The sequence below is a fragment of the Tamandua tetradactyla genome, chromosome 6, assembly GCF_023851605.1.
Source record: "Tamandua tetradactyla isolate mTamTet1 chromosome 6, mTamTet1.pri, whole genome shotgun sequence".
NCBI lineage: Eukaryota > Metazoa > Chordata > Mammalia > Pilosa > Myrmecophagidae > Tamandua > Tamandua tetradactyla.
The window spans coordinates 22,694,164-22,712,435 of record NC_135332.1 but is presented as its reverse complement, the minus strand read 5'-3'; the positions used below and the strand labels follow the sequence as shown (position 1 = coordinate 22,712,435).

The 18,272-nt window shown below is 42.6% G+C and overlaps 1 protein-coding gene across 7 annotated transcripts in view; it reads left to right on the top strand.

Annotated features, from left to right (window-relative positions):
* The window catches only part of DBF4B (DBF4B-CDC7 kinase regulatory subunit), a 31,857-nt gene that overhangs the window by 8,545 nt on the left and 5,040 nt on the right, over nucleotides 1-18,272 (top strand). For all 7 annotated transcript variants that reach the window (XM_077164150.1, XM_077164145.1, XM_077164147.1 and 4 more), the window contains 7 exons: nucleotides 6,352-6,537; nucleotides 7,462-7,512; nucleotides 8,381-8,468; nucleotides 9,706-9,779; nucleotides 11,036-11,072; nucleotides 12,577-12,622; nucleotides 16,993-17,109. In XM_077164150.1, the coding sequence (XP_077020265.1) occupies nucleotides 7,468-7,512; nucleotides 8,381-8,468; nucleotides 9,706-9,779; nucleotides 11,036-11,072; nucleotides 12,577-12,622; nucleotides 16,993-17,109 (407 nt within the window). In that variant the 5' untranslated portion in view covers nucleotides 6,352-6,537; nucleotides 7,462-7,467. The remainder of the gene's footprint in view (nucleotides 1-6,351; nucleotides 6,538-7,461; nucleotides 7,513-8,380; nucleotides 8,469-9,705; nucleotides 9,780-11,035; nucleotides 11,073-12,576; nucleotides 12,623-16,992; nucleotides 17,110-18,272) is intronic.

Genomic DNA, 18,272 nt, shown 5'->3' with positions numbered 1-18,272 from the left:
TATGGTACTTTTGGTAAGGGGTCAACATAAATATCTCTGATGTTTAGAACGTAGGATAATAGCACTTGGCCCAGAAGAGACTGGTATTTAGGGAAACTTTCCATGAATATGTTTGGTGTACTGTCAATCTAACAGAAACTCAAGGAGGCAGAAACTCAGAGGCAGGGATTATGAGGATTATGCATCCAAACTAGCCCATAATTATATTTAAATATATATATATATTTGTTGAGAAATCTTCACACACATACAATTGATTGAAAGTATACAATCAGTGACTCATAGTATCATCACATAGTGATGTATTCGTCATGATGATCATTTTTAAAACATTTGCATCACTCCAGGGAAAGAAATCACATGGTCACATTATAAAAGTTATATAGTTATAGAATTGTCTTCAAGAATCAAGGCTACTGGAATATAGTTCAACAGTTTCAGGTACTTCCCTCTAGCCACTCCAATGCACCACAAACTAAAAAGCAATATCTATGTAATGCATAAGAAAAGCTTCCAGGATAACCTCTCAAGTCTGTTTGAAATCTCTCAACCACTGAAACTTCATTTTGTCTCATTTCTCTCTTCCCCCTTTTGGTCAAGAAGCTTTTCTCAATCCCATGACACTTGGTCCTGGCTCATCCCCAGGAGTCCTAGCCTGTGTTGCCAGGGAGATTTATATCCCTGGGAGTCATGTTCTGCATAGGGGGGAGGGCAGTGAGTTCACCTACCGAGTTGCTTAGTGAGAGATAAAGGCCACATCTAAGCAACGAAAGAGGTTCTCTGGGGTGACTCTTAGGCATAATTATAAGTCGGCTTAACTTCTCCTGTGCAGAAATAAGTTTCATAGGGGCAAACCCCAAGATCAAGAGCTCAGCCTATTGAATTGGTTGTTCCCACTGCTTGTATGCATATCAGGAGTTCCCCAGATGTGGAAGTTTAATGTTTCTTCCTTTCTCTCCAGTCCCCCAAAGGGACTTTGCAAAAAGTTTTTTATTCTCTGCCCAAATTACTCTGGGATATATCATAATTACATTTTGAACTTTTAGTCTTTGCTGTATCAAAAGCCAACTTCAGAACTTAGGCTTAAAACAACAATTTATTACTCCCTAGTATCTTATGAGCTGGTTGGGCACTGATTTTAACAGGGCTCACTCATGCAGGTGCATTTGGCTGGGGGTTGGCTGGACTACCTTGATTTCCTGCTGTGTGGCCTCTCATCCTCTAGTAAACTAGACTAGGTAACTATTGTAGCAGTCTCAGGACAGCCTTCCTACAAGGTGAAGGGGAAGCTGCAAGGCCTCTTGTAGCCTAGGCTCCTGAACTCATGCATATTTCTTTGACCACATTCTCTTGATCAAAATGAATCAGATTCAAAGGGAATGGAAAAATAGGCTCTAATTCTTGATGGGAGGAGCAGCAAAGTCATATTGCAAAGAAATGTATGTAATGAAATGGGAAGAGTTTGTGACCATTAAATAATCTACCACATTTATATAGGGTAATAATTGCCCTGTTCCCACCTTCAGCATTTGTTTTTGTCTTGTTAAAGAAGATACGGAGGGCCACGGTGGCTCAGCAGGCACAGTTCTCGCCTGCCATGATGAAGACCTGGGTTTGTTTCCCTGTGCCTGCCTATGCAAAAAAAAAAAAAAAAAGCAGCAGCTAGATGTACGCCTTGAAGCTATAACATCGAAGATTTTTTTTTTAATCTAAGTGCCAGGTTTCTCATCCAGTCACACTTCTGAGACATCATCCATCTGTATTACCAGTGTTGTGCTGGAGCTGGCTGGTACTGGCCTGTGAGAACCAATTGTAAGCACCTCTTCTCAACTCCATATTTCGTAACATGTTGGTAGCTTTAAATCAAGCCATAGTGGGAGTATTTGTCCCTCAGAAATTGGCAAATGCTACAGAACAGGTATATTTTTCTAGAGAATAGGTCATTAAGAATTTGCCATATCACAGGACTTTTTAGGCTGCAACTGCCCCAGGCATAGGCAGAAGTGAGCTCTTTGGGGGGCTTATCTGGAGCCTGTGCCTTCCCCAGGGAAGGGGTGAAGCCCCACCCAGGTGGAATCCCTCCATCAAGGAATTCAGACACCAGGGCTTGGTAATTTGAAGCCATTAAAACCAGCCTACAACCTCTCCTCTGTCTCTACCAGGCCCCCAGCAGGGAGAGTCTGCCAAAGTTAAAGGTACCGCATCATCTTATGCTGATGGGACCTGCAGTCAGACAAACGCCACATACTGGGCAAGATAAGAAAAACAGAGTCCAGAGACTTCACAGGAAAGCCTTTCAACCTGCTGGGTCTCACCCTCAGGGAAAACCAATGCAGGTGACTCTTTCCTCCTGATAGGAGGCCAGTTTGGTCTGGGAAAATCTGGCGGGGGTCTAGAATATCTAAGTAGACCCTCCTAAGTGTGGGGCGGGGGAGGCACCACACAAGCAGGGCAAGAAACATGAAAACAAGAACTGAAAAATTCTCCTCTGTTAAACAAAACTTAAGCTAAAGGTCCAGATAAAGCTGAACGGAATGTCAAAGAACAGATAGACAACAAATTCATCCAGCAAGAAAACCCTAGATAAAAGAAGTGAAAGCAATCTCCAGAATAAACTAATTAAGGTAATTAAATGCCTAGATGCCAGCAAAAAATAACAAATCACACTAGGAAAATTGAAGTTATGTCCCAGTCAAAGGAAAAAACCAACAATTCTAATGGCATACAGGAGCTGAAACAATTAATTCAGAATGTATGAACAGACATGGAAAACCTCATCAAAAACCAAATCAATGAATTGAGGGAGGATATAAAGAAGGCAAGGAAAGAACAAAAAGAAGAAACTGAAAGTCTGAAAAAACAAATCACAGAACTTATGGGAATGAAAGACACACTAGAAGAGATGAAAAAAACAATGGAAACCTACAATGGTAGATTTCGAGAGACAGAACATAGGATTTCTAAACTGGAGGACAGAACATCTGAAATCCGACAAGAAACAGAAACTATAGGGAAAAAAAAAAGGAAAAATATGAGCAGGGACTCAGGGAATTGAAAGACAATATGAAGCGCACGAATATACGTGTTGTGGGTGTCCCAGAAGGAGAAGAGAAGGGAAAAGGAGGAGAAAAACTAATGGAGGAAATTATCACTGAAAATTTCCCAACTCTTATGAAAGACTTAAAATTACAGATCCAAGAAGTGCAGCGTACCCCAAAGAGAATAGATCCAAATAGACATACTCCAAGACATTTAATAATCAGAATGTCAGAGGTCAAAGAGAAAGAGAGAATCTTGAAAGCAGCAAGAGAAAAGCAATCCATCACATACAAGGGAAGCCCAATAAGACTATGCGCAGATCTCTCAGCAGAAACCATGGAGGCGCGAAGACAGTGGGATGATATATTTAAATTATTAAAAGAAAAACTACCAACCAAGAATTCTATATCCAGCAAAATTGTCCTTCAAAAATGAGGGAGAAATTAAAACATTTTCAGACAAAAAATCACTGAGAGAATTTGTGACCAAGAGACCAGCTCTGCAAGAAATACTAAAGGGAACACTAGAGACAGATACGAAGACAGAAGAGAGAGGTGTGGAGAAGAGTGTAGAAAGGAAGACTATGAGTAAAGGTAAAAAGAAGGAAGATTAGATATGACATATAAAATCCAGAAGGCAAAATAGTAGAAGAAAGTACTATCCATGCAGTAATAACTCTGAATGTTAATGGATTAAACTCTCCAATCAAAAGACATAGTCTGGCAGAATGGATTAAAAAACAGGACCCATCTATATGCTGTCTCTATTCAAAGGACACGAGGCCAAGGACACAAATGGACATTTACATGCCCATGTTTATAGCAGCATTATTAACAATTACCAAGAGATGGAAACAGCCAAAATGTCCATCAATAGACAGTTGACTAAACAAACTGTGACATTTACATAAGATGGAATATTATGCAGCTGTAAGACAGAATAAAGTTATGAAGTATGTAACAACATGGATGGACCTTAAGGACATTATGCTGAGTGAGATTAGCCAGAAACAAAAGGACAAATACTGTATGGTCTCACTGATATGAACTGACATTAGTGAATAAACTTGGAGTATTTTGTTGGTAACAGAGACCATCAGGACATAGAAATAGGGTAAGATATTGGGTAATTGGAGCTGAAGGGATACAGATTGTGCAACAGGACTGAATATAAAAACTCAGAAATGAACAGCACAATACTACCTAACTATAATGTAATTATGTTAAAACACTGAATGAAGCTTCATGTGAGAATGATAGAGGGAGGAGGGCTGGGGACATAAATGAAATCAGAAAGAAAGATAGATGGTAAAGATCGAGATGGTATAATCTAGGAATGCCTACAGTGTATAATAATAGTGAAATGTACAGTGTACAAATTTTAAAAATGTTTTTGCATGAGGAAGAACAAGGGAATGTCATTATTGCAGGGTGCTGAAAATAGATGATAATTAATACTTTAAAATGTCACATTATGTGTGAGACTAAAGCAAAAAATGTTTATTTGTTACAAAATTTATATTTTGACTAGAGCATTTCCTAATATAAGTCATGTAAATAGTTTGATTGAATGTCATAAGTACTTGGAATCTCAGGTAGGACATGAGATTTTGTTGGTTTGTCCAGAGTGATGCCCCGATGAATCCCAGAGTGATTTGATCAGTGACTGGAAAGGTATTTGCAAGCCTCCTTCGGGGAATGGTGAGAGTGGGGAGAAATTCAACTTCCCCAAGTTGAATTCTTGATATTCTCACAAGCAGTGTGGACAACCAAAGCTATAGGCTGACCCCGTCTTGGGGTTTGTTCATATGAAACTTAACCCCACAAAGGATAGGTCAGGTCTACTTAAAATTTAGGCCTAAGAGTCACCCCCAAGAGAGCCTCTTTTGTTGCTCAGATGTGGCCTCTCTCTCCAGCCAACATGACGAGCAGTCTCACCACCCTCCCCCTCTCTGCGTGGGACATGACTCCCAGGGGTGTGGACCTTGCAACATGGGACAGAGATCCTGGAATGAGCTGAGACTCAGCATCAAGGGGTTGAGAAAAACCCTGGAATGAGCTGAGAATTAACATCAAGTGATTGAGAGAACCTTCTCAACCAAAACGGGGAAGAGTGAAATGAGACTGTGTCAATGGCTGAGAGATTCCAAACAGAGTTGAGATGTTATCCTGGAGGTTATTCTTACGCGTTAAGTAGATATCACCTTGTTCAAAATGTAGCAGAGAGGCTGGAGGGAACTGCCTGAAAATGTAGAGCTGTGTTCTAGTAGCCATGTTTCTTGATGATGATTGAACAATGATAGAGCTTTTACAATGAGACTCTGTGAATGTGAAAACCTTGTGTCTGATGCTCCTTTTAGCTACTATATCAACAGAAGAGTAGAACACATGGAATAAAAATAAATAATAGGGGGAACAAATGTTAAAATAAATTTAGTTTGAAATGCCAGTGGTAAGTGAAAGCGAGGGGTAAGGGGTATGGTATGTATAATCTTTTTTTTTCTCTGTTATCGTTTTATTTCTTTTTCTGTTGTCTTTTTATTTCTTTTTCTAAATCGATGCAAATGTTCTAAGAAATGATGAATATGCAAGTATGTGATGATATTAAGAATTACTGATTGTATATATAAAATGGAATATCTTAATGTTTTGTTAATTTTTTTAATTAATAAAAAAAGTTAAAAAAAAAAAAGAATTTGCCATATCACTCCTGTTTCCATCTTTTCTTCTTTCTGCAAACACAAGTTAAGTGTCAGTGTGTTTAAGGCACTGTGCTGGGTGTTCTTGAGATACAAAGATGAGCAAGAGCCTCTTGGTAACCTTGAGGGACTTATAGTCTGCTAGACTGAGCAGATACATACACAGCTGAGTGCTGTGGTAGCCAAAATTTCTCTTTTGTTTCATTATTTTTAGGTTCCTTTTTGTAGTGTGGTTACGATTACAGATATAGTATCCAGATGGCCCAGTGGATCTGACACGGAAAAATCCTGGCTTAACCAGACTACCTTGGTCCTGTCTGGCCCCTTCAGTGTGCTCTTGCTGCATGCAAATTCAAACTGGCCAGACAGTTCTAACCCTGTGGCCTCCTACTGTTAGATCAGGAGCAGTAACTCTGGAGAGAAAAGCCTGTATTTTCCCTATTACATTTCGGGGTAATGTCTTCTTGGGGGCTTGATACAGAACTACACTTGGTTTATTTAAAGACAGTGATTCTGGGGCTCCCAGCAGCCGGTATTTCCTTCCCCATCCACTTGATATCAGCAGTTCTACATCTGCCTTTTGATTTTCAGCCACATCTATGATCTGGTTTCAGGTAATTGAGGGTTTTCTGAGCAAAGAAGTGAGTTACATCGTGTCCAGCCGCAGAGATGCGAAGGCAGAGATCCCTGGGACAGGCCACAGAGGCTGCCCCACACCCAGCGAGGTCAGAGTGGACACACCATCCCTGGCTGATCCAAAATGCAGCTGTACCAGAACTTCACAGAAACCTGCAGACTTGGTAAGAACCTCATGGAGTAGGAAAGTTGCATTCTAGAAAAAAGGAAGTAGGCCTTAATGAACCTAGGGCTCTAATTTCATCTGATTTAATTTAATCTCTCATTTGAATTCAGGGACTGAGGATATTTTGTCACAATTCTGATCTAAATACCTCAGCAATCCCTTCTGTGTTTTCTCTTCTATGATAGATGTTCATTTTTTATTGGACTCTAGAGTCAGAGGTTGAGAAACAATAGAGTCCTCTGTAAATTAGTTGGACTTGGCCTCATCTTGGGCAGAAGGACCTTTGGGAGGCAGCAGTTCCCTTATCCCTAGCTCTCATGTATGAAAGATCAATAGTTTGGCTATACACATGCCTTGTCTGACTTAGAGTGCAATATGCAATAGACTTTTTTCCCTAGGCTTTTATTCTTATTTTTGCTCGACTTAGGCTAATATTAAAATGTCCACAAACATCTACTGTTGGCATTGTGATGAGGAATTGTGGATAAGGACTTCCATGGAGCAAAGAAAAGTTTTTCTAAAGTGAAACATTCTCTTGGTGTCATCTGTCAGAGAGCAAACCTCTTAAAGAGGGGCTTAGAACGTTCATACCAATTTTTTTTCATTGAGATACCGTCATGCACCATATAGTCCAAAGTATACAATCCATGGCTCACAATGTCATCACAGGGTTTCATATCAGTTTGACCTTGGATGAATTTGAAATGCCCTATCTACCAGCAGGCTCACCTATGGGTGACCTGAACTTGGTTGCTGTACCTTTACCTCCTAAAGGTTCTTTAGTCTCTCAATTCTGCCACTCCTCATCTGTCACTGTTTCTGGCTTTCCGAGGGAATGACCTCAAGACATCCTTGCCTCACATTCATAAACATCTCTTTATTTATGCAGCATACTTCTTCAATCCTCTCTTCTTCCTGACAGGTGCCTATGAGTAGAGGAAAGGAACTGCTGCAGAAGGCCATCAGAAACCAGGTGAGCAGGGGGAGACAGGATGGAGGTGGACGCTTTACTCTCCTGTATTCAACACAGGTTGGGGATTTAGCCTTTCCTCCAAGGTTCTTCCAAAGTGTTAACAAGGATGACACATCCGGTGAGATGTGTAGTATTATATCTTTCCTTTCTTACCAATGAGGAAGTTGAGACTCGGAGAAGTTAGGAAACTTGTCTAGAGTTACCCAGGGAGTAGATGGTAGAGCCAGGATTTGATTCCTTGATCTTTCCAACTTCAGAGCCTACCAAGAGAACCTCAGAGGTACGCTGAGGGTCATGTCTGCTCTGCACATCAGCTAGACTTAGTACCTCTTTACAAGTAGCTGTTTATCCCCTTTGGAGAACCCAGAAGTTAAGTGGCAGAAGGGAAAGTTAAACTGATCTAATGAGAGAGACTGTTAAAGTGACATCAAGATGAGAGCATGGGCTGGATGAGAGTATTGCCAGGCCGGGCAGTAGGGTGGGAAAGATCTCGCCAGCATAGTTTCTTACCCAGTGATGGCGACTGTCCCTGGTATTTATCATATGCTTACTGTGAGCTGAGAACTTTCCACACAGAGGCCCTCCCAACAAACAGTTCTCCTATAAGCATGTGTTCTTGGTCGCAAGGTAGCCAGAGCCGAATATATGGGTGGCTAGCCCAGCACTGTGGAGGATAGGGTGTCTTGCTGGGGCTTGGGATAGACTCTCCAGGCACTGTGTTCTGTCCTTTGCCTGCCTCCCCTAACCTCCTTCCTCACTCTCACATGTGGATGACCCAGGACTTACAGAAGGCAGGATGACTTGTCCCCATGGCTCTCAGGCCTTGGGGAGTCTTGTGCTCCTGCCTGACTCTGCTTCATCATTTCAGGGCAACAGCAACAGAGGAGGCAGTGGGGGAAGCAGCAGCCTCCTGAGCAATGCCCGCTCCTGGGGAGTGAGGATTCTGCATGTGGATGGTACAGTTTCTGCCCTGGGCTCCTGTAGGGGGCAGAATTGGTAACTTTGAGAATGTCAGCTTTCATAGGGATCATAGTTGTGTTAGCTTCTGGTAGCTGGAAGCCAGAAATATTCAGTGAACGTGTTGGTCCACAAAGGTGGGAGGGTGTAGGGAAAAGTACTAACAACAGCAGAGTGTGGGCTATGGCCCTGGCGTTGTGCAGTACCTGGTACATGCTGTTTCATTTAATCCATGCAACAACTTTCCTCAGCTGGTATGATCCCATTTTACAAATAAGGAAATAATCCTAACATACATGACCATTTATGAGGTATTTGCTCTGTGCTAGGAATGACCTTGTATAATTGTCACAGCAGTCTTATTCCCACTGCACAGATGAGGAAATTGAGCCTCAGAGAGTTTAAGTGAATTGTCTGAGGTCCCACTGGGAGTGAATGGAGTAGCCTACATTCCAACCCCGCTTAGCCTGACTCTAAATTGCATGTTCTTTCTTTTTTGTAGTGTAGCCTCACAGTACAATAATCTGTTTGTGAGTTGTAGTAAATCTATTTATAACCATTATGGAATAGCGGTTCTGAAGGAGCTGGCAGTGACCTGTTGCATACCCAGCTCTTTTCTACTGGAGTATTCTCTGATCTGTTCTGGGTGCTGGTCTAAGTGGGTCAGCCCTAGGTGCTGACCAGTATACTGCCCCACCCGTTACTACTGAGATCTGCTGGGGGACCTGGTACAGCTGGACAGTAGAAATTCCTGCTCTGGGGTGTGGGGGAGTCCATCTTGCTGAAAAATCAGACATATCTGACTTGATCTAATTTCCTGCCTTCCTATGTTGGAGAAGCTCCAGTTTGCTTAGTGCTGACTGAGTCTTCCACCAAAGGATACATCTGAATAACTCATATATCTTGTTCTCCACCACAGAAGCAGCTCTTCATTAGACATAAAACCCTTTGTGAGCCACAGAGCACTTCCTGCTAAAATATGAATAGTGTTCAATGTTACAAAAGAGCATGAAGCCAGCTTAGGAGCTTTTTCCAGGATAGAATACCCAGCCCTTTCCTCTGTTCTCAAGAGGTGCAGAATTGATGTGTAGCCAGAAGGTGGCAGGCAGAGATGGTAGGATCCAAAGGGCTGGTCTGGGTGAGAAGTGTAGTCCTTCAGTCTGGGGAAGGGGAAGGGGCTGTGCTGGGTAAATGAGAATGGAAGTCTTTGGCCGCAGCCCTCTGTCTTCCTCACAGAAATGATGATGCATGTACAGCAACTGTCTCTTGGTGCTTTAATCATGAAGAAACAAGAGCCAAAGAAGCCAGAGGTAGGTTTTCCTGCTAAACTGAAGGGAAATGATGCTTTCCAAGCAGTGAAGCTGTGAAAACCTTGTTAAATTTCACGACCCACCCAAGCTACCTCTTTCTGACCATCACAAAAAAGCAAAAAGAGGGCAACCTTGCAGTTATCTCATCCCTAGTGCTTACAGGTTTACGTTGTCCTCTCTTATTTCTTCCTGTGCTACTTGGAACCTCCCATGGTACATTCACCCCACTGAGGTCTGGGCCATTGACTGCCTGCGGCTAGTCCTGACCTGGATAAAACTTGTGAAAACCGGTGAACTCTGGACCAGGCTTCTGTTCTGGGGACTGCTCGGGACCTGGGAATAAGCCTGTAAATTACATGGGCCAGGCCAGGGAGTGTTATAGTTTGAAATAGTGACCGTCTTCCAAATTCTTGTTTGGCTTTTCCTTTCTTTGTTGGGGTTAGAATTTTATGTACCATATCAAGAAGTGCCAAGCTGATTTAAAGCCACTATGTCTTCATCCAGGCCCAAATCTGAGGAAGATTTGAGCCTATAGATCTGCCTAGGGTCTGGCCTCCAGGAGAGAACCTGGAACCTCCTTGGGCCCAGTGGTACAAACAAGCATGAATCCATTGGATCTCTTGTCCCCCCAACATTTAATTGATTAAAAAAATTTTTTTTTAAATTTAGTTTTTAACAAACATTACCCTTGTTTGTCCTTGGTTTAAACATTGGTTTTGACCAACAGGGTGAGGGCACAAGACAGAAAATGGCCATTGTCTTCATCCCTGGCCTGTAAGCTGACCTGATTGGCCAAAAGTGCCTAGAAAATGAGATGGTATTTAGGGAGCACCTATGCTGTGTCAGGTCTCTTACATATTTAAATTTAATTCTTACCACATCCAATGAGATGGGTAGACACTCCTCATATTGCAGGTGGCAGAGCTCTAGTTCCCACCAAGCCTGTGGGATTCCTAAGCTCTTACTGTTTGCAGCATACAGCATCCCCTCTACCAACAGTCAGCTGTCCTTGAGAGTCACATGCAGAAGGCCAAGTTGGTCCAGAATGCTCACCATTCATTACATCCCTGGAGAGGTAGAGAGGTCCATTGTGCTCAGATCTGCTTTAGCTTAGGGCAGTACAATCTGGTTCTGCAGTTCTCCCAATAGCAGGAAGCAAAGTAGGGCAGACTTGAAGATACTTGACCTTACCAAGCCTGGTTCCTTGACCCCCATGGCTCCCTCACACCCTTAACCTATTTTCTTTTTCCATTTAGGGAACATGTCCAGCAACAGAGTCAAGAACGCGGAAAGGTCAGTGTGGTAGCTTTTTCTCATCTAATTACAATCCCTCCCTTCCTAAACACTTCCCCACGACTCCCTCTGTGGTAGCATCTGCTCACTTTTCTGCGGCAGGAAGCAAGGCCAGGTTGTATTGCCCCCTCGTGTTTCTAGGGCTTGAGCCTCAGATTTCTGGGGCAGGACAGGTGCATGCAAGAGCAGGTCTGGAGCAGCTGGGCCAGGACTTCTCCTTTAGAGCCAAGACCCCATACAGTCACTTTGGTTCCTGTGTCCTCTGGCTGTTCCTGGGCATCAATTGAAGTTAAGCATTCCTTTCCTTCTGATTCAGTAACAGTTTGAGGTGGGCAGTTTGACAGCTGCCTACCGTTTTCATAAATGCCAAACTCCCTGAAACTGACAAAACAGGCAGATTGGTGGGCTCCATCTCATCAGCTCTCTTGGACATCAGGAAAGTTGCTCCCCCTGGATGTTTCTCCTAAAGATGCTCTTTAAGTGGCATTTACTTGAGCATAAGCAGGAGCTAAGAAAAGTCACTTGGCACCTTTCTCATGCTTGAAATGCTAGGAAGTCTGTGGAAGAATTGATTTTAATCACTGTCTCAGTTAATTAGAAAGACAAGAAATCACCCAAAAAAAGTAATTAATAGAAGCTGCTCCTGCTCAATGATAAAAAGCTGTCTTTTTATTAGGAACTAGTGGCAGGCTACAGGGGGGCCTGGAACCATAAGGTACCAGTCCTTTGGGCATTTGGTAGCTGCTAAGTCTGTCCTGGCTTCCAACCTGCCTTGACTGACCCTTTTAACAGGACCCCTTGTCAGCGTGGGAAGGGAGAAGTGGTTCTTAATTCCTACAAAGGTTTTGAAATTTATACAAATAACTAGGTAGTAGGGGGTGAATCTTTTGATTAATTGGCTCCAAATTTGTCTTCCCAGCACCACTTTGTCCTATTCTGTTCAGGAATCAGATTTTACCTTTGAAATTTTTTTCCCGTCATGCTACTGTGATCTTTGCACCTCTTTAATACTCTTTCTCTCTGCTTCCCTACAAAACACCAGACTTCTCATTGAGAATTCTTCCTGGAGAGCAAAGGTCTAGGAAGGACCTGGGGCTTTGTGGAATTCATCACCCCAACCCTGCTTTTTTAGTAGAAACCAACAGGGTTGGGTTTCTCCCGCCCGGCCAGATTTCTAATGATGATGGTGTCCTTGACCAGTTGACAACCTCCAGATCCCACACACAGGAGGGTCCTATATTCTGTTGAAGGAGGGCCCACATAGGGTCTCAGGCATCCTACACACAGAACTCCTTTCTGTCCCTAGGGGTAGGGGCCAGAGGAGCTGGGAGTGGGTGCCTCACTTCTGTAAATTGGAAAGGCAAGCTTGGGGTGGCATATTTTCCAGCACTTGAGAGGCTCTTAGGCTTTGGCAGAGCTCCCCTCTCTTAGCATTTCCTGTGTGTGTAGCATGGACCCTGTTCTGAGCAGATATGTAGCTAACATGTGAATTCTTCCCCTCCAGTGGCCAGACTGAAAGCACCATTCCTCAAAATTGAAGATGAGAGCAGGTAACTGGAATTTCTCTCTCCCCTCACTCCTGCCAGCTCCCCTAAGGAAAAAGAGAAGTGTTCAGGGGTCCTGAGTTGACATGGGGACATGGACCCCCTCCACCCTGTACCTTCCTCTTCCCCAGAAACCACTTTCTCCTGTTCTCAGGTAGATGTCTTACACTAGGAGGAGCCTCTGAGGTAGTGGCATGACACAGTTGACAGTCCTCTTGGAGATGAGTCAGAGGTTAATAATCCTGGGTGTGAATTATCTCCTCTTAATACTCTACTCTGATGAGCTCTTGATGTCCCCTCCAGGCTCATTATTGCTCCTCATGTCTCCCAGGGTATGTGTTGACACTTAATAGTGAATCATTACTGCTCCCAGCACAGTGCTTATACAGACAGAGACTTCATTGTGGCTGAAATGAGGGTGCTTTGGGTGGTCTCAGGGATTCCCTTGACAGACCATTTTAACTTGAGGCAGTTTCTCTTTTGCTGTACAAAGCTCTTTTTTGTTGCATGTTATCTCACAAATGCTCTGATTGAAAAATAGCATGAGAGTTCATCCACTTCCTAGTGGGGAAACTGAAGTCAAAGAAAGTTAAAAGAAAAAAATCCATGTGTACCCACCAGAGATTACTGGGACCAGAATTCTCTGTGTCCTTTAGCCTCAGGCCAGGCAGCTGAAGACCAAGCTCCAGGAACCTGGCATGCCTGTCCCTTCTCCAGATGGAGAAGGTTCCCTTCCCAGTGCCTGCTGTCAGTACAGAGTTGGCTTTGGTCACCCACAAGTGAGTGCAGAGAACATAGGGGTGAGGATGAGGCACTCCGTTGTTCAGTTCCAATCAGACAGGCACATCGTCCTTCAGCCCAAGCCCCTTCATGACCAGTTAAAGATGGGTCACTGTCACTTATGTACTATGGCTGAAAAACACCTCAGTGCCCCAGTATCTGCACTGAATGCGGCAGGCACAGGCACTGTCATTGTCACCAGAGGGAAAAACACTTGTTTGTTTGCTGTTGGCATCATAGGCAAGAAAGGAAAGTCAAACAGAGATAAGGCTTCCTGTGATTCTTTTTATATGCTGTTTTGAAGCAGGTGCTCTTTACAGCCCACAAACCTTATAAACATCAACTTTTTTTTTAATGCAATTTTGAGATATAGTCGCATGACATACAATCCATCCAAAGTATACAATCAATTTATCATCACAGTTCATCACCACATTCAATTTTTTTTATCATCACAAATTGTGTATTCATCACCATGATCATTTTGAGAACATTTGCATTACGCCGGAAGAAGAAATAAAAAGAAAAAAACCCATACATCCCATACCACATACCCCTCCCTCTCATTGACCACTAGTATTGCAGTCTACCCAATTTTTTTTTACTCCTTACCCTCCCATTGTTTAATTATATTTTGTCCTTATTTTTTTACCCATCTGTCCATACCCTAGATAAAGGGGTCTTCAGTTGCTACAAGATTTTCACAGTCACACGGTCATATTATAAAATTATTATAGTTATACAATCATCTTCAAGAATCAAGGCTACTGGAATACAGTTCAATAGTTTCAGTATACTTCCCTCTAGCCACTCCAATATACCATGAACTAAAAAGGGGCATCTATATAATACGTAAGAATATCCTCCGAGTCTATTTGAAATCTCTCAGTCACTGAAACTTTATTTTGTCTTATTTCTCTCTTCTCCCTTTTGGTCAAGAAGGCTTTCTCAATCCCATGATGTGAGCTCCTCTTCCGAGTCATGGCCCATATTGCTAGGGAGATTTATACCCTTGGGAGTCATGTCCCAATGTAGTGGGGAAAGGCAGTGAGTTCATTTGCTGAGTTGGTTTAGGGAGAGAGGCCACATCTGAGAAAAGAGGTTCTCTGGGGGTGACTCAGGCACAGTTGTAAGTAAGGTTAGGTTCTCCTTTGCAGGAATAAGTTTCATAAGGGTGAGTCCCGAGATCAAGGGCTCAGCCTATTGAATTTGTTGTCCCCACTGCTTGTGAGAATATCAGGAATTCCCCAGGTAGGGAAGTTTAATATTTCCTCCTTTTCCCTCAGTTCCCTAAAAAGACTTTGCAAAAATGTTTTTTTTTCTTCTCTTGTCCAGATTACTCTGGGATGTATCAGGCATCACGCTAACCTGTACAAAGCAACAAGATCTCACTTCCTATTCAAGATACCATGAAATTATAATTATGGTTTTCGAATAAACTGACCATACAAGTTAAATTAGATAGTGCACTACCAAAAATATAAATTTTGCACCAAATAGCTCTTCCTTTGGTCTCACATAGAAGTTGAAAATTTAAAGTATAGACCCTACCATCCTTTACTGTATATTCTGATTTACCTTAGCCCTATCCAGATCAGTTCATTCTATCTCTAGTTGAAGTCTAATCACTTTTTTAATAGTTGCTGTATGGGGTAATGCTGACTTTCTTAGCTTTAGAGCTCTAACTCTGAGTCTCAGGTGTCACACAAATACCAGAATTTCCAGGGGACGACCAGGTTATATACAAACAGCTCAGCGTCTCAGAATTTAGAAATAACAGTTATAACTCCTGAATAGATGTGACTGCTGTAAGAGCTTACAATCTAGGAACCTCTCCAATAAGCCCCAGCCTGATAACACATGTTCTCAACTTCAATTCTCCGAGTTTATATATTATAGTTAGTCCGTATGAGTAAGGCATGATAATATTTGTCTCTTTGTTTCTGACATTTCATTCAACATACTGTCCTCAAGATTCATTCGCTAGTTGCATGCCACACGACTTCATTCCTTCTTACAGCCGCTCAGTAGTCAGTTGTATGTATATACCTGAATTCTTCCTTCCATTCCTTAGTTGATGTACCCTTAGGGCCACTTCCATCCATTGCACATTTCAAACACTTCAGCCATAAACACCAGTGTGCAAATGTCCATTTGTGTCCCTACTCTCAGTTGCTCCAAGTATATAACTAGCAACGAGGTTGCAGAATCATATGGCAACCCCACTCCTAGCTTCCTAGCTTCCTATGGAACTACCACACTGCCCTCCATGGGAACTGCACCACTCTTGCTTCCCTACCAACAATGAATAGGTACATCTCTTTCTCCACATTTTCTCTAACACTTGTATCTCTCTGTTCATTTTTAAACAGTTTTATTCGCACATGATACAATCCAACCTAAGTAAAAAAAATCAGTGGTTCCTGGTATAATCGCATAGCCATGCTTTTGCCACTACAATTTATATGAGAACATTTCCTTTTCTTCCACAAAGAATCCCATCCTCAACCCCATATCCGCAGCTTATTGGCATTTAGTTTTGGCATATTGCCTTTGTTACATTCAATGGAAGCATGTGACAATGTTACTGTTAACTATAGACCCTAGTTTGCATTGGTTGTATTTTTTCCTGTAAACTAGCCCATTTTCAGCACCTCGTAATGTTGGCATTCATCTGTTCTCCCTCATGCAAAAACATTCTTATATTTGTAAAACAAACCTCAACTTTTAAGCCTCGTAAGCACAAACAAAATAAAATTTGGGAGGAAGAAAGAGGATGCCAGTGCTGTGAAGGGTACCTCCTTCTCCTTCAGGGTCCAAGAAGACTCAGTTGCTAATTCACTGCTGAGGCCGCATGCTCTTACACTGCCACCCAGGAACCCATGGCCTGCCCCCACGCACACCCCCAGACACTGTGTGCCTAGCACTTATGTTAGCAGGGTTGCCTCAGTGTACACAAATCACCAGATCTGACTCTGGAAATCTCTTGATTATTAGCAAGTTGAGACAAGCCACCAAAACCTCCACTGTGTCATGCCTTGTTTCTGTTCAGAACATCACCCTTCAGATACAAAGCTCCAGCTTAGAGAAAAATGTTCCTCCTGACAAAATAGGAAAATCACTGCTCTGGTTTAAAATGCTCTTCCACTTAGCTTCTGTCAAGGTAGAGTCCTCAAAAGTTGTTTTAGCATCAAAAAAACAAAATAGGAAGGTGGGAAGAACTAGATCTGGAGTCAGGAGATAGAACTCCTTGTCTGGTCTTGGCTGCTTACTAGTCATGAACCTTGAGCAAGTCAGGAACTTTTTGGCCTCTATTTTCTATGTAAAAAGGATAACACCACTTGTTCCACTCATCTCAGTGGGTGATTATAAGATTCAAATAAGACAGTGGGTATAAAAAGGGCTTTGAAAAGTAGACAGGGAGAGTATAAGTATGAATTTAACTTGATAAGGCTAATAAGAGTTTTGTTTTAAAAATTTAGAAGTTGAGAAGGTGCAAGTCCACTTTATCAGGATTGGAATTCTAGGGAGTAGGGCTAGTCTCCTTCCCTTCCCCTTCCCTACTGTAGTCAGAGTGGAAGTTTTGTGTGTTGCAGGAAGTTTCGTCCTTTCCACCATCAGTTTAAATCCTTTCCTGAAATTTCTTTTCTGGGACCCAAAGATGCAAGTCCCTTTGAGACCCCGACGCCCCTGGACAGCTTACAACATATCAGGTGGGTTTTTCTGGTTCCTGAGCACCAAGAGCTGGTGACCAGCCAAAGTCCTCTCCCTCAGGGGCTTGCCTGTCAAATTTGGGAATGGACGTGTATTTGCTCCTTAGGCAAAATCTATTCTGGGAACTTAGCCCAGAGAAGACACTGGAAGTATTCATCCATTTTATTTGGTGTTCTTCATTCCTAGTGAAGATTCTGGTTTAAGTGTCCAGAAGGGCAGTATCTCAAATTCAGATCATAGACCACCATCATCAGAGGCCCTCTGGGGTCTGAACTCAACACCTCCTGTGGAATCAGAATCCCTGACAATAGCATTCTGCATCCTCATAAGCGTCTGGGTAATTCTGATGCACACTAGAGTTTGAGACTTGTTGTCCTAAAAAACATTAGGAAGAATAAAGTGGTGAAGGGTTGGGAGGACATGCAATATTTATGGCCCAAGATGGCTTGCAGGCTTGTTGTACCTACTCTGGAGATGTTTGAGAATTCGAATGTTCACCTTTAAGGTGGAATGTGGCTCAGGTAATGGACTAGGTGCCCTCTCAGACCTTTTCTAACTTCTGGGCTGCAGAGTAAGTCCACAGGGCAGGCTTTCAGCCTGAGTGTCCCTAGAGCCAAGGAGGGCCCAATAATTCCACCAACAGATGAAGGCCACAGGTCAGGAAGTTGTGAAATGGGAAGAAGGAAAAAATGCAGCACTGGACAAAGGGGAAGAATGAGCTGAGGTGAAGTCACAGCCCCCTTCTTACTTTTCATAGAAGGTGCTGGGCCTGGGGTGGTCTTGGAATCGCAGAGGAGGCAAGAAGCTGCAAAAGGAAGTTGATGAAGCAACAAAGCTTTGATATTTGCATGTGGAGGAACCTAGGGAAGGGATTGGCCCAGGTAGGACTTCAGGGTTGAGAGAGGTGGATAATCTGTATGGGGTGAAATGTTTTGTTTTGTTTTATTAATTATATTTTATATAATTATATATTTTGTATAGTAGTACAGTACATGACTCAAAAGAGTTACAAACAATGGGCCTAAGTGAAAAGTCTTTATGCAACACCTATTCACTAGCCTCCAGTTCTGGCGTCTATTTCCAGAGTGATCTTTTGTGTACACGAGATAGATTATCTATCCTTTGTTCCCTTTTTTACATAAAGGATAGTAGCATAATATTT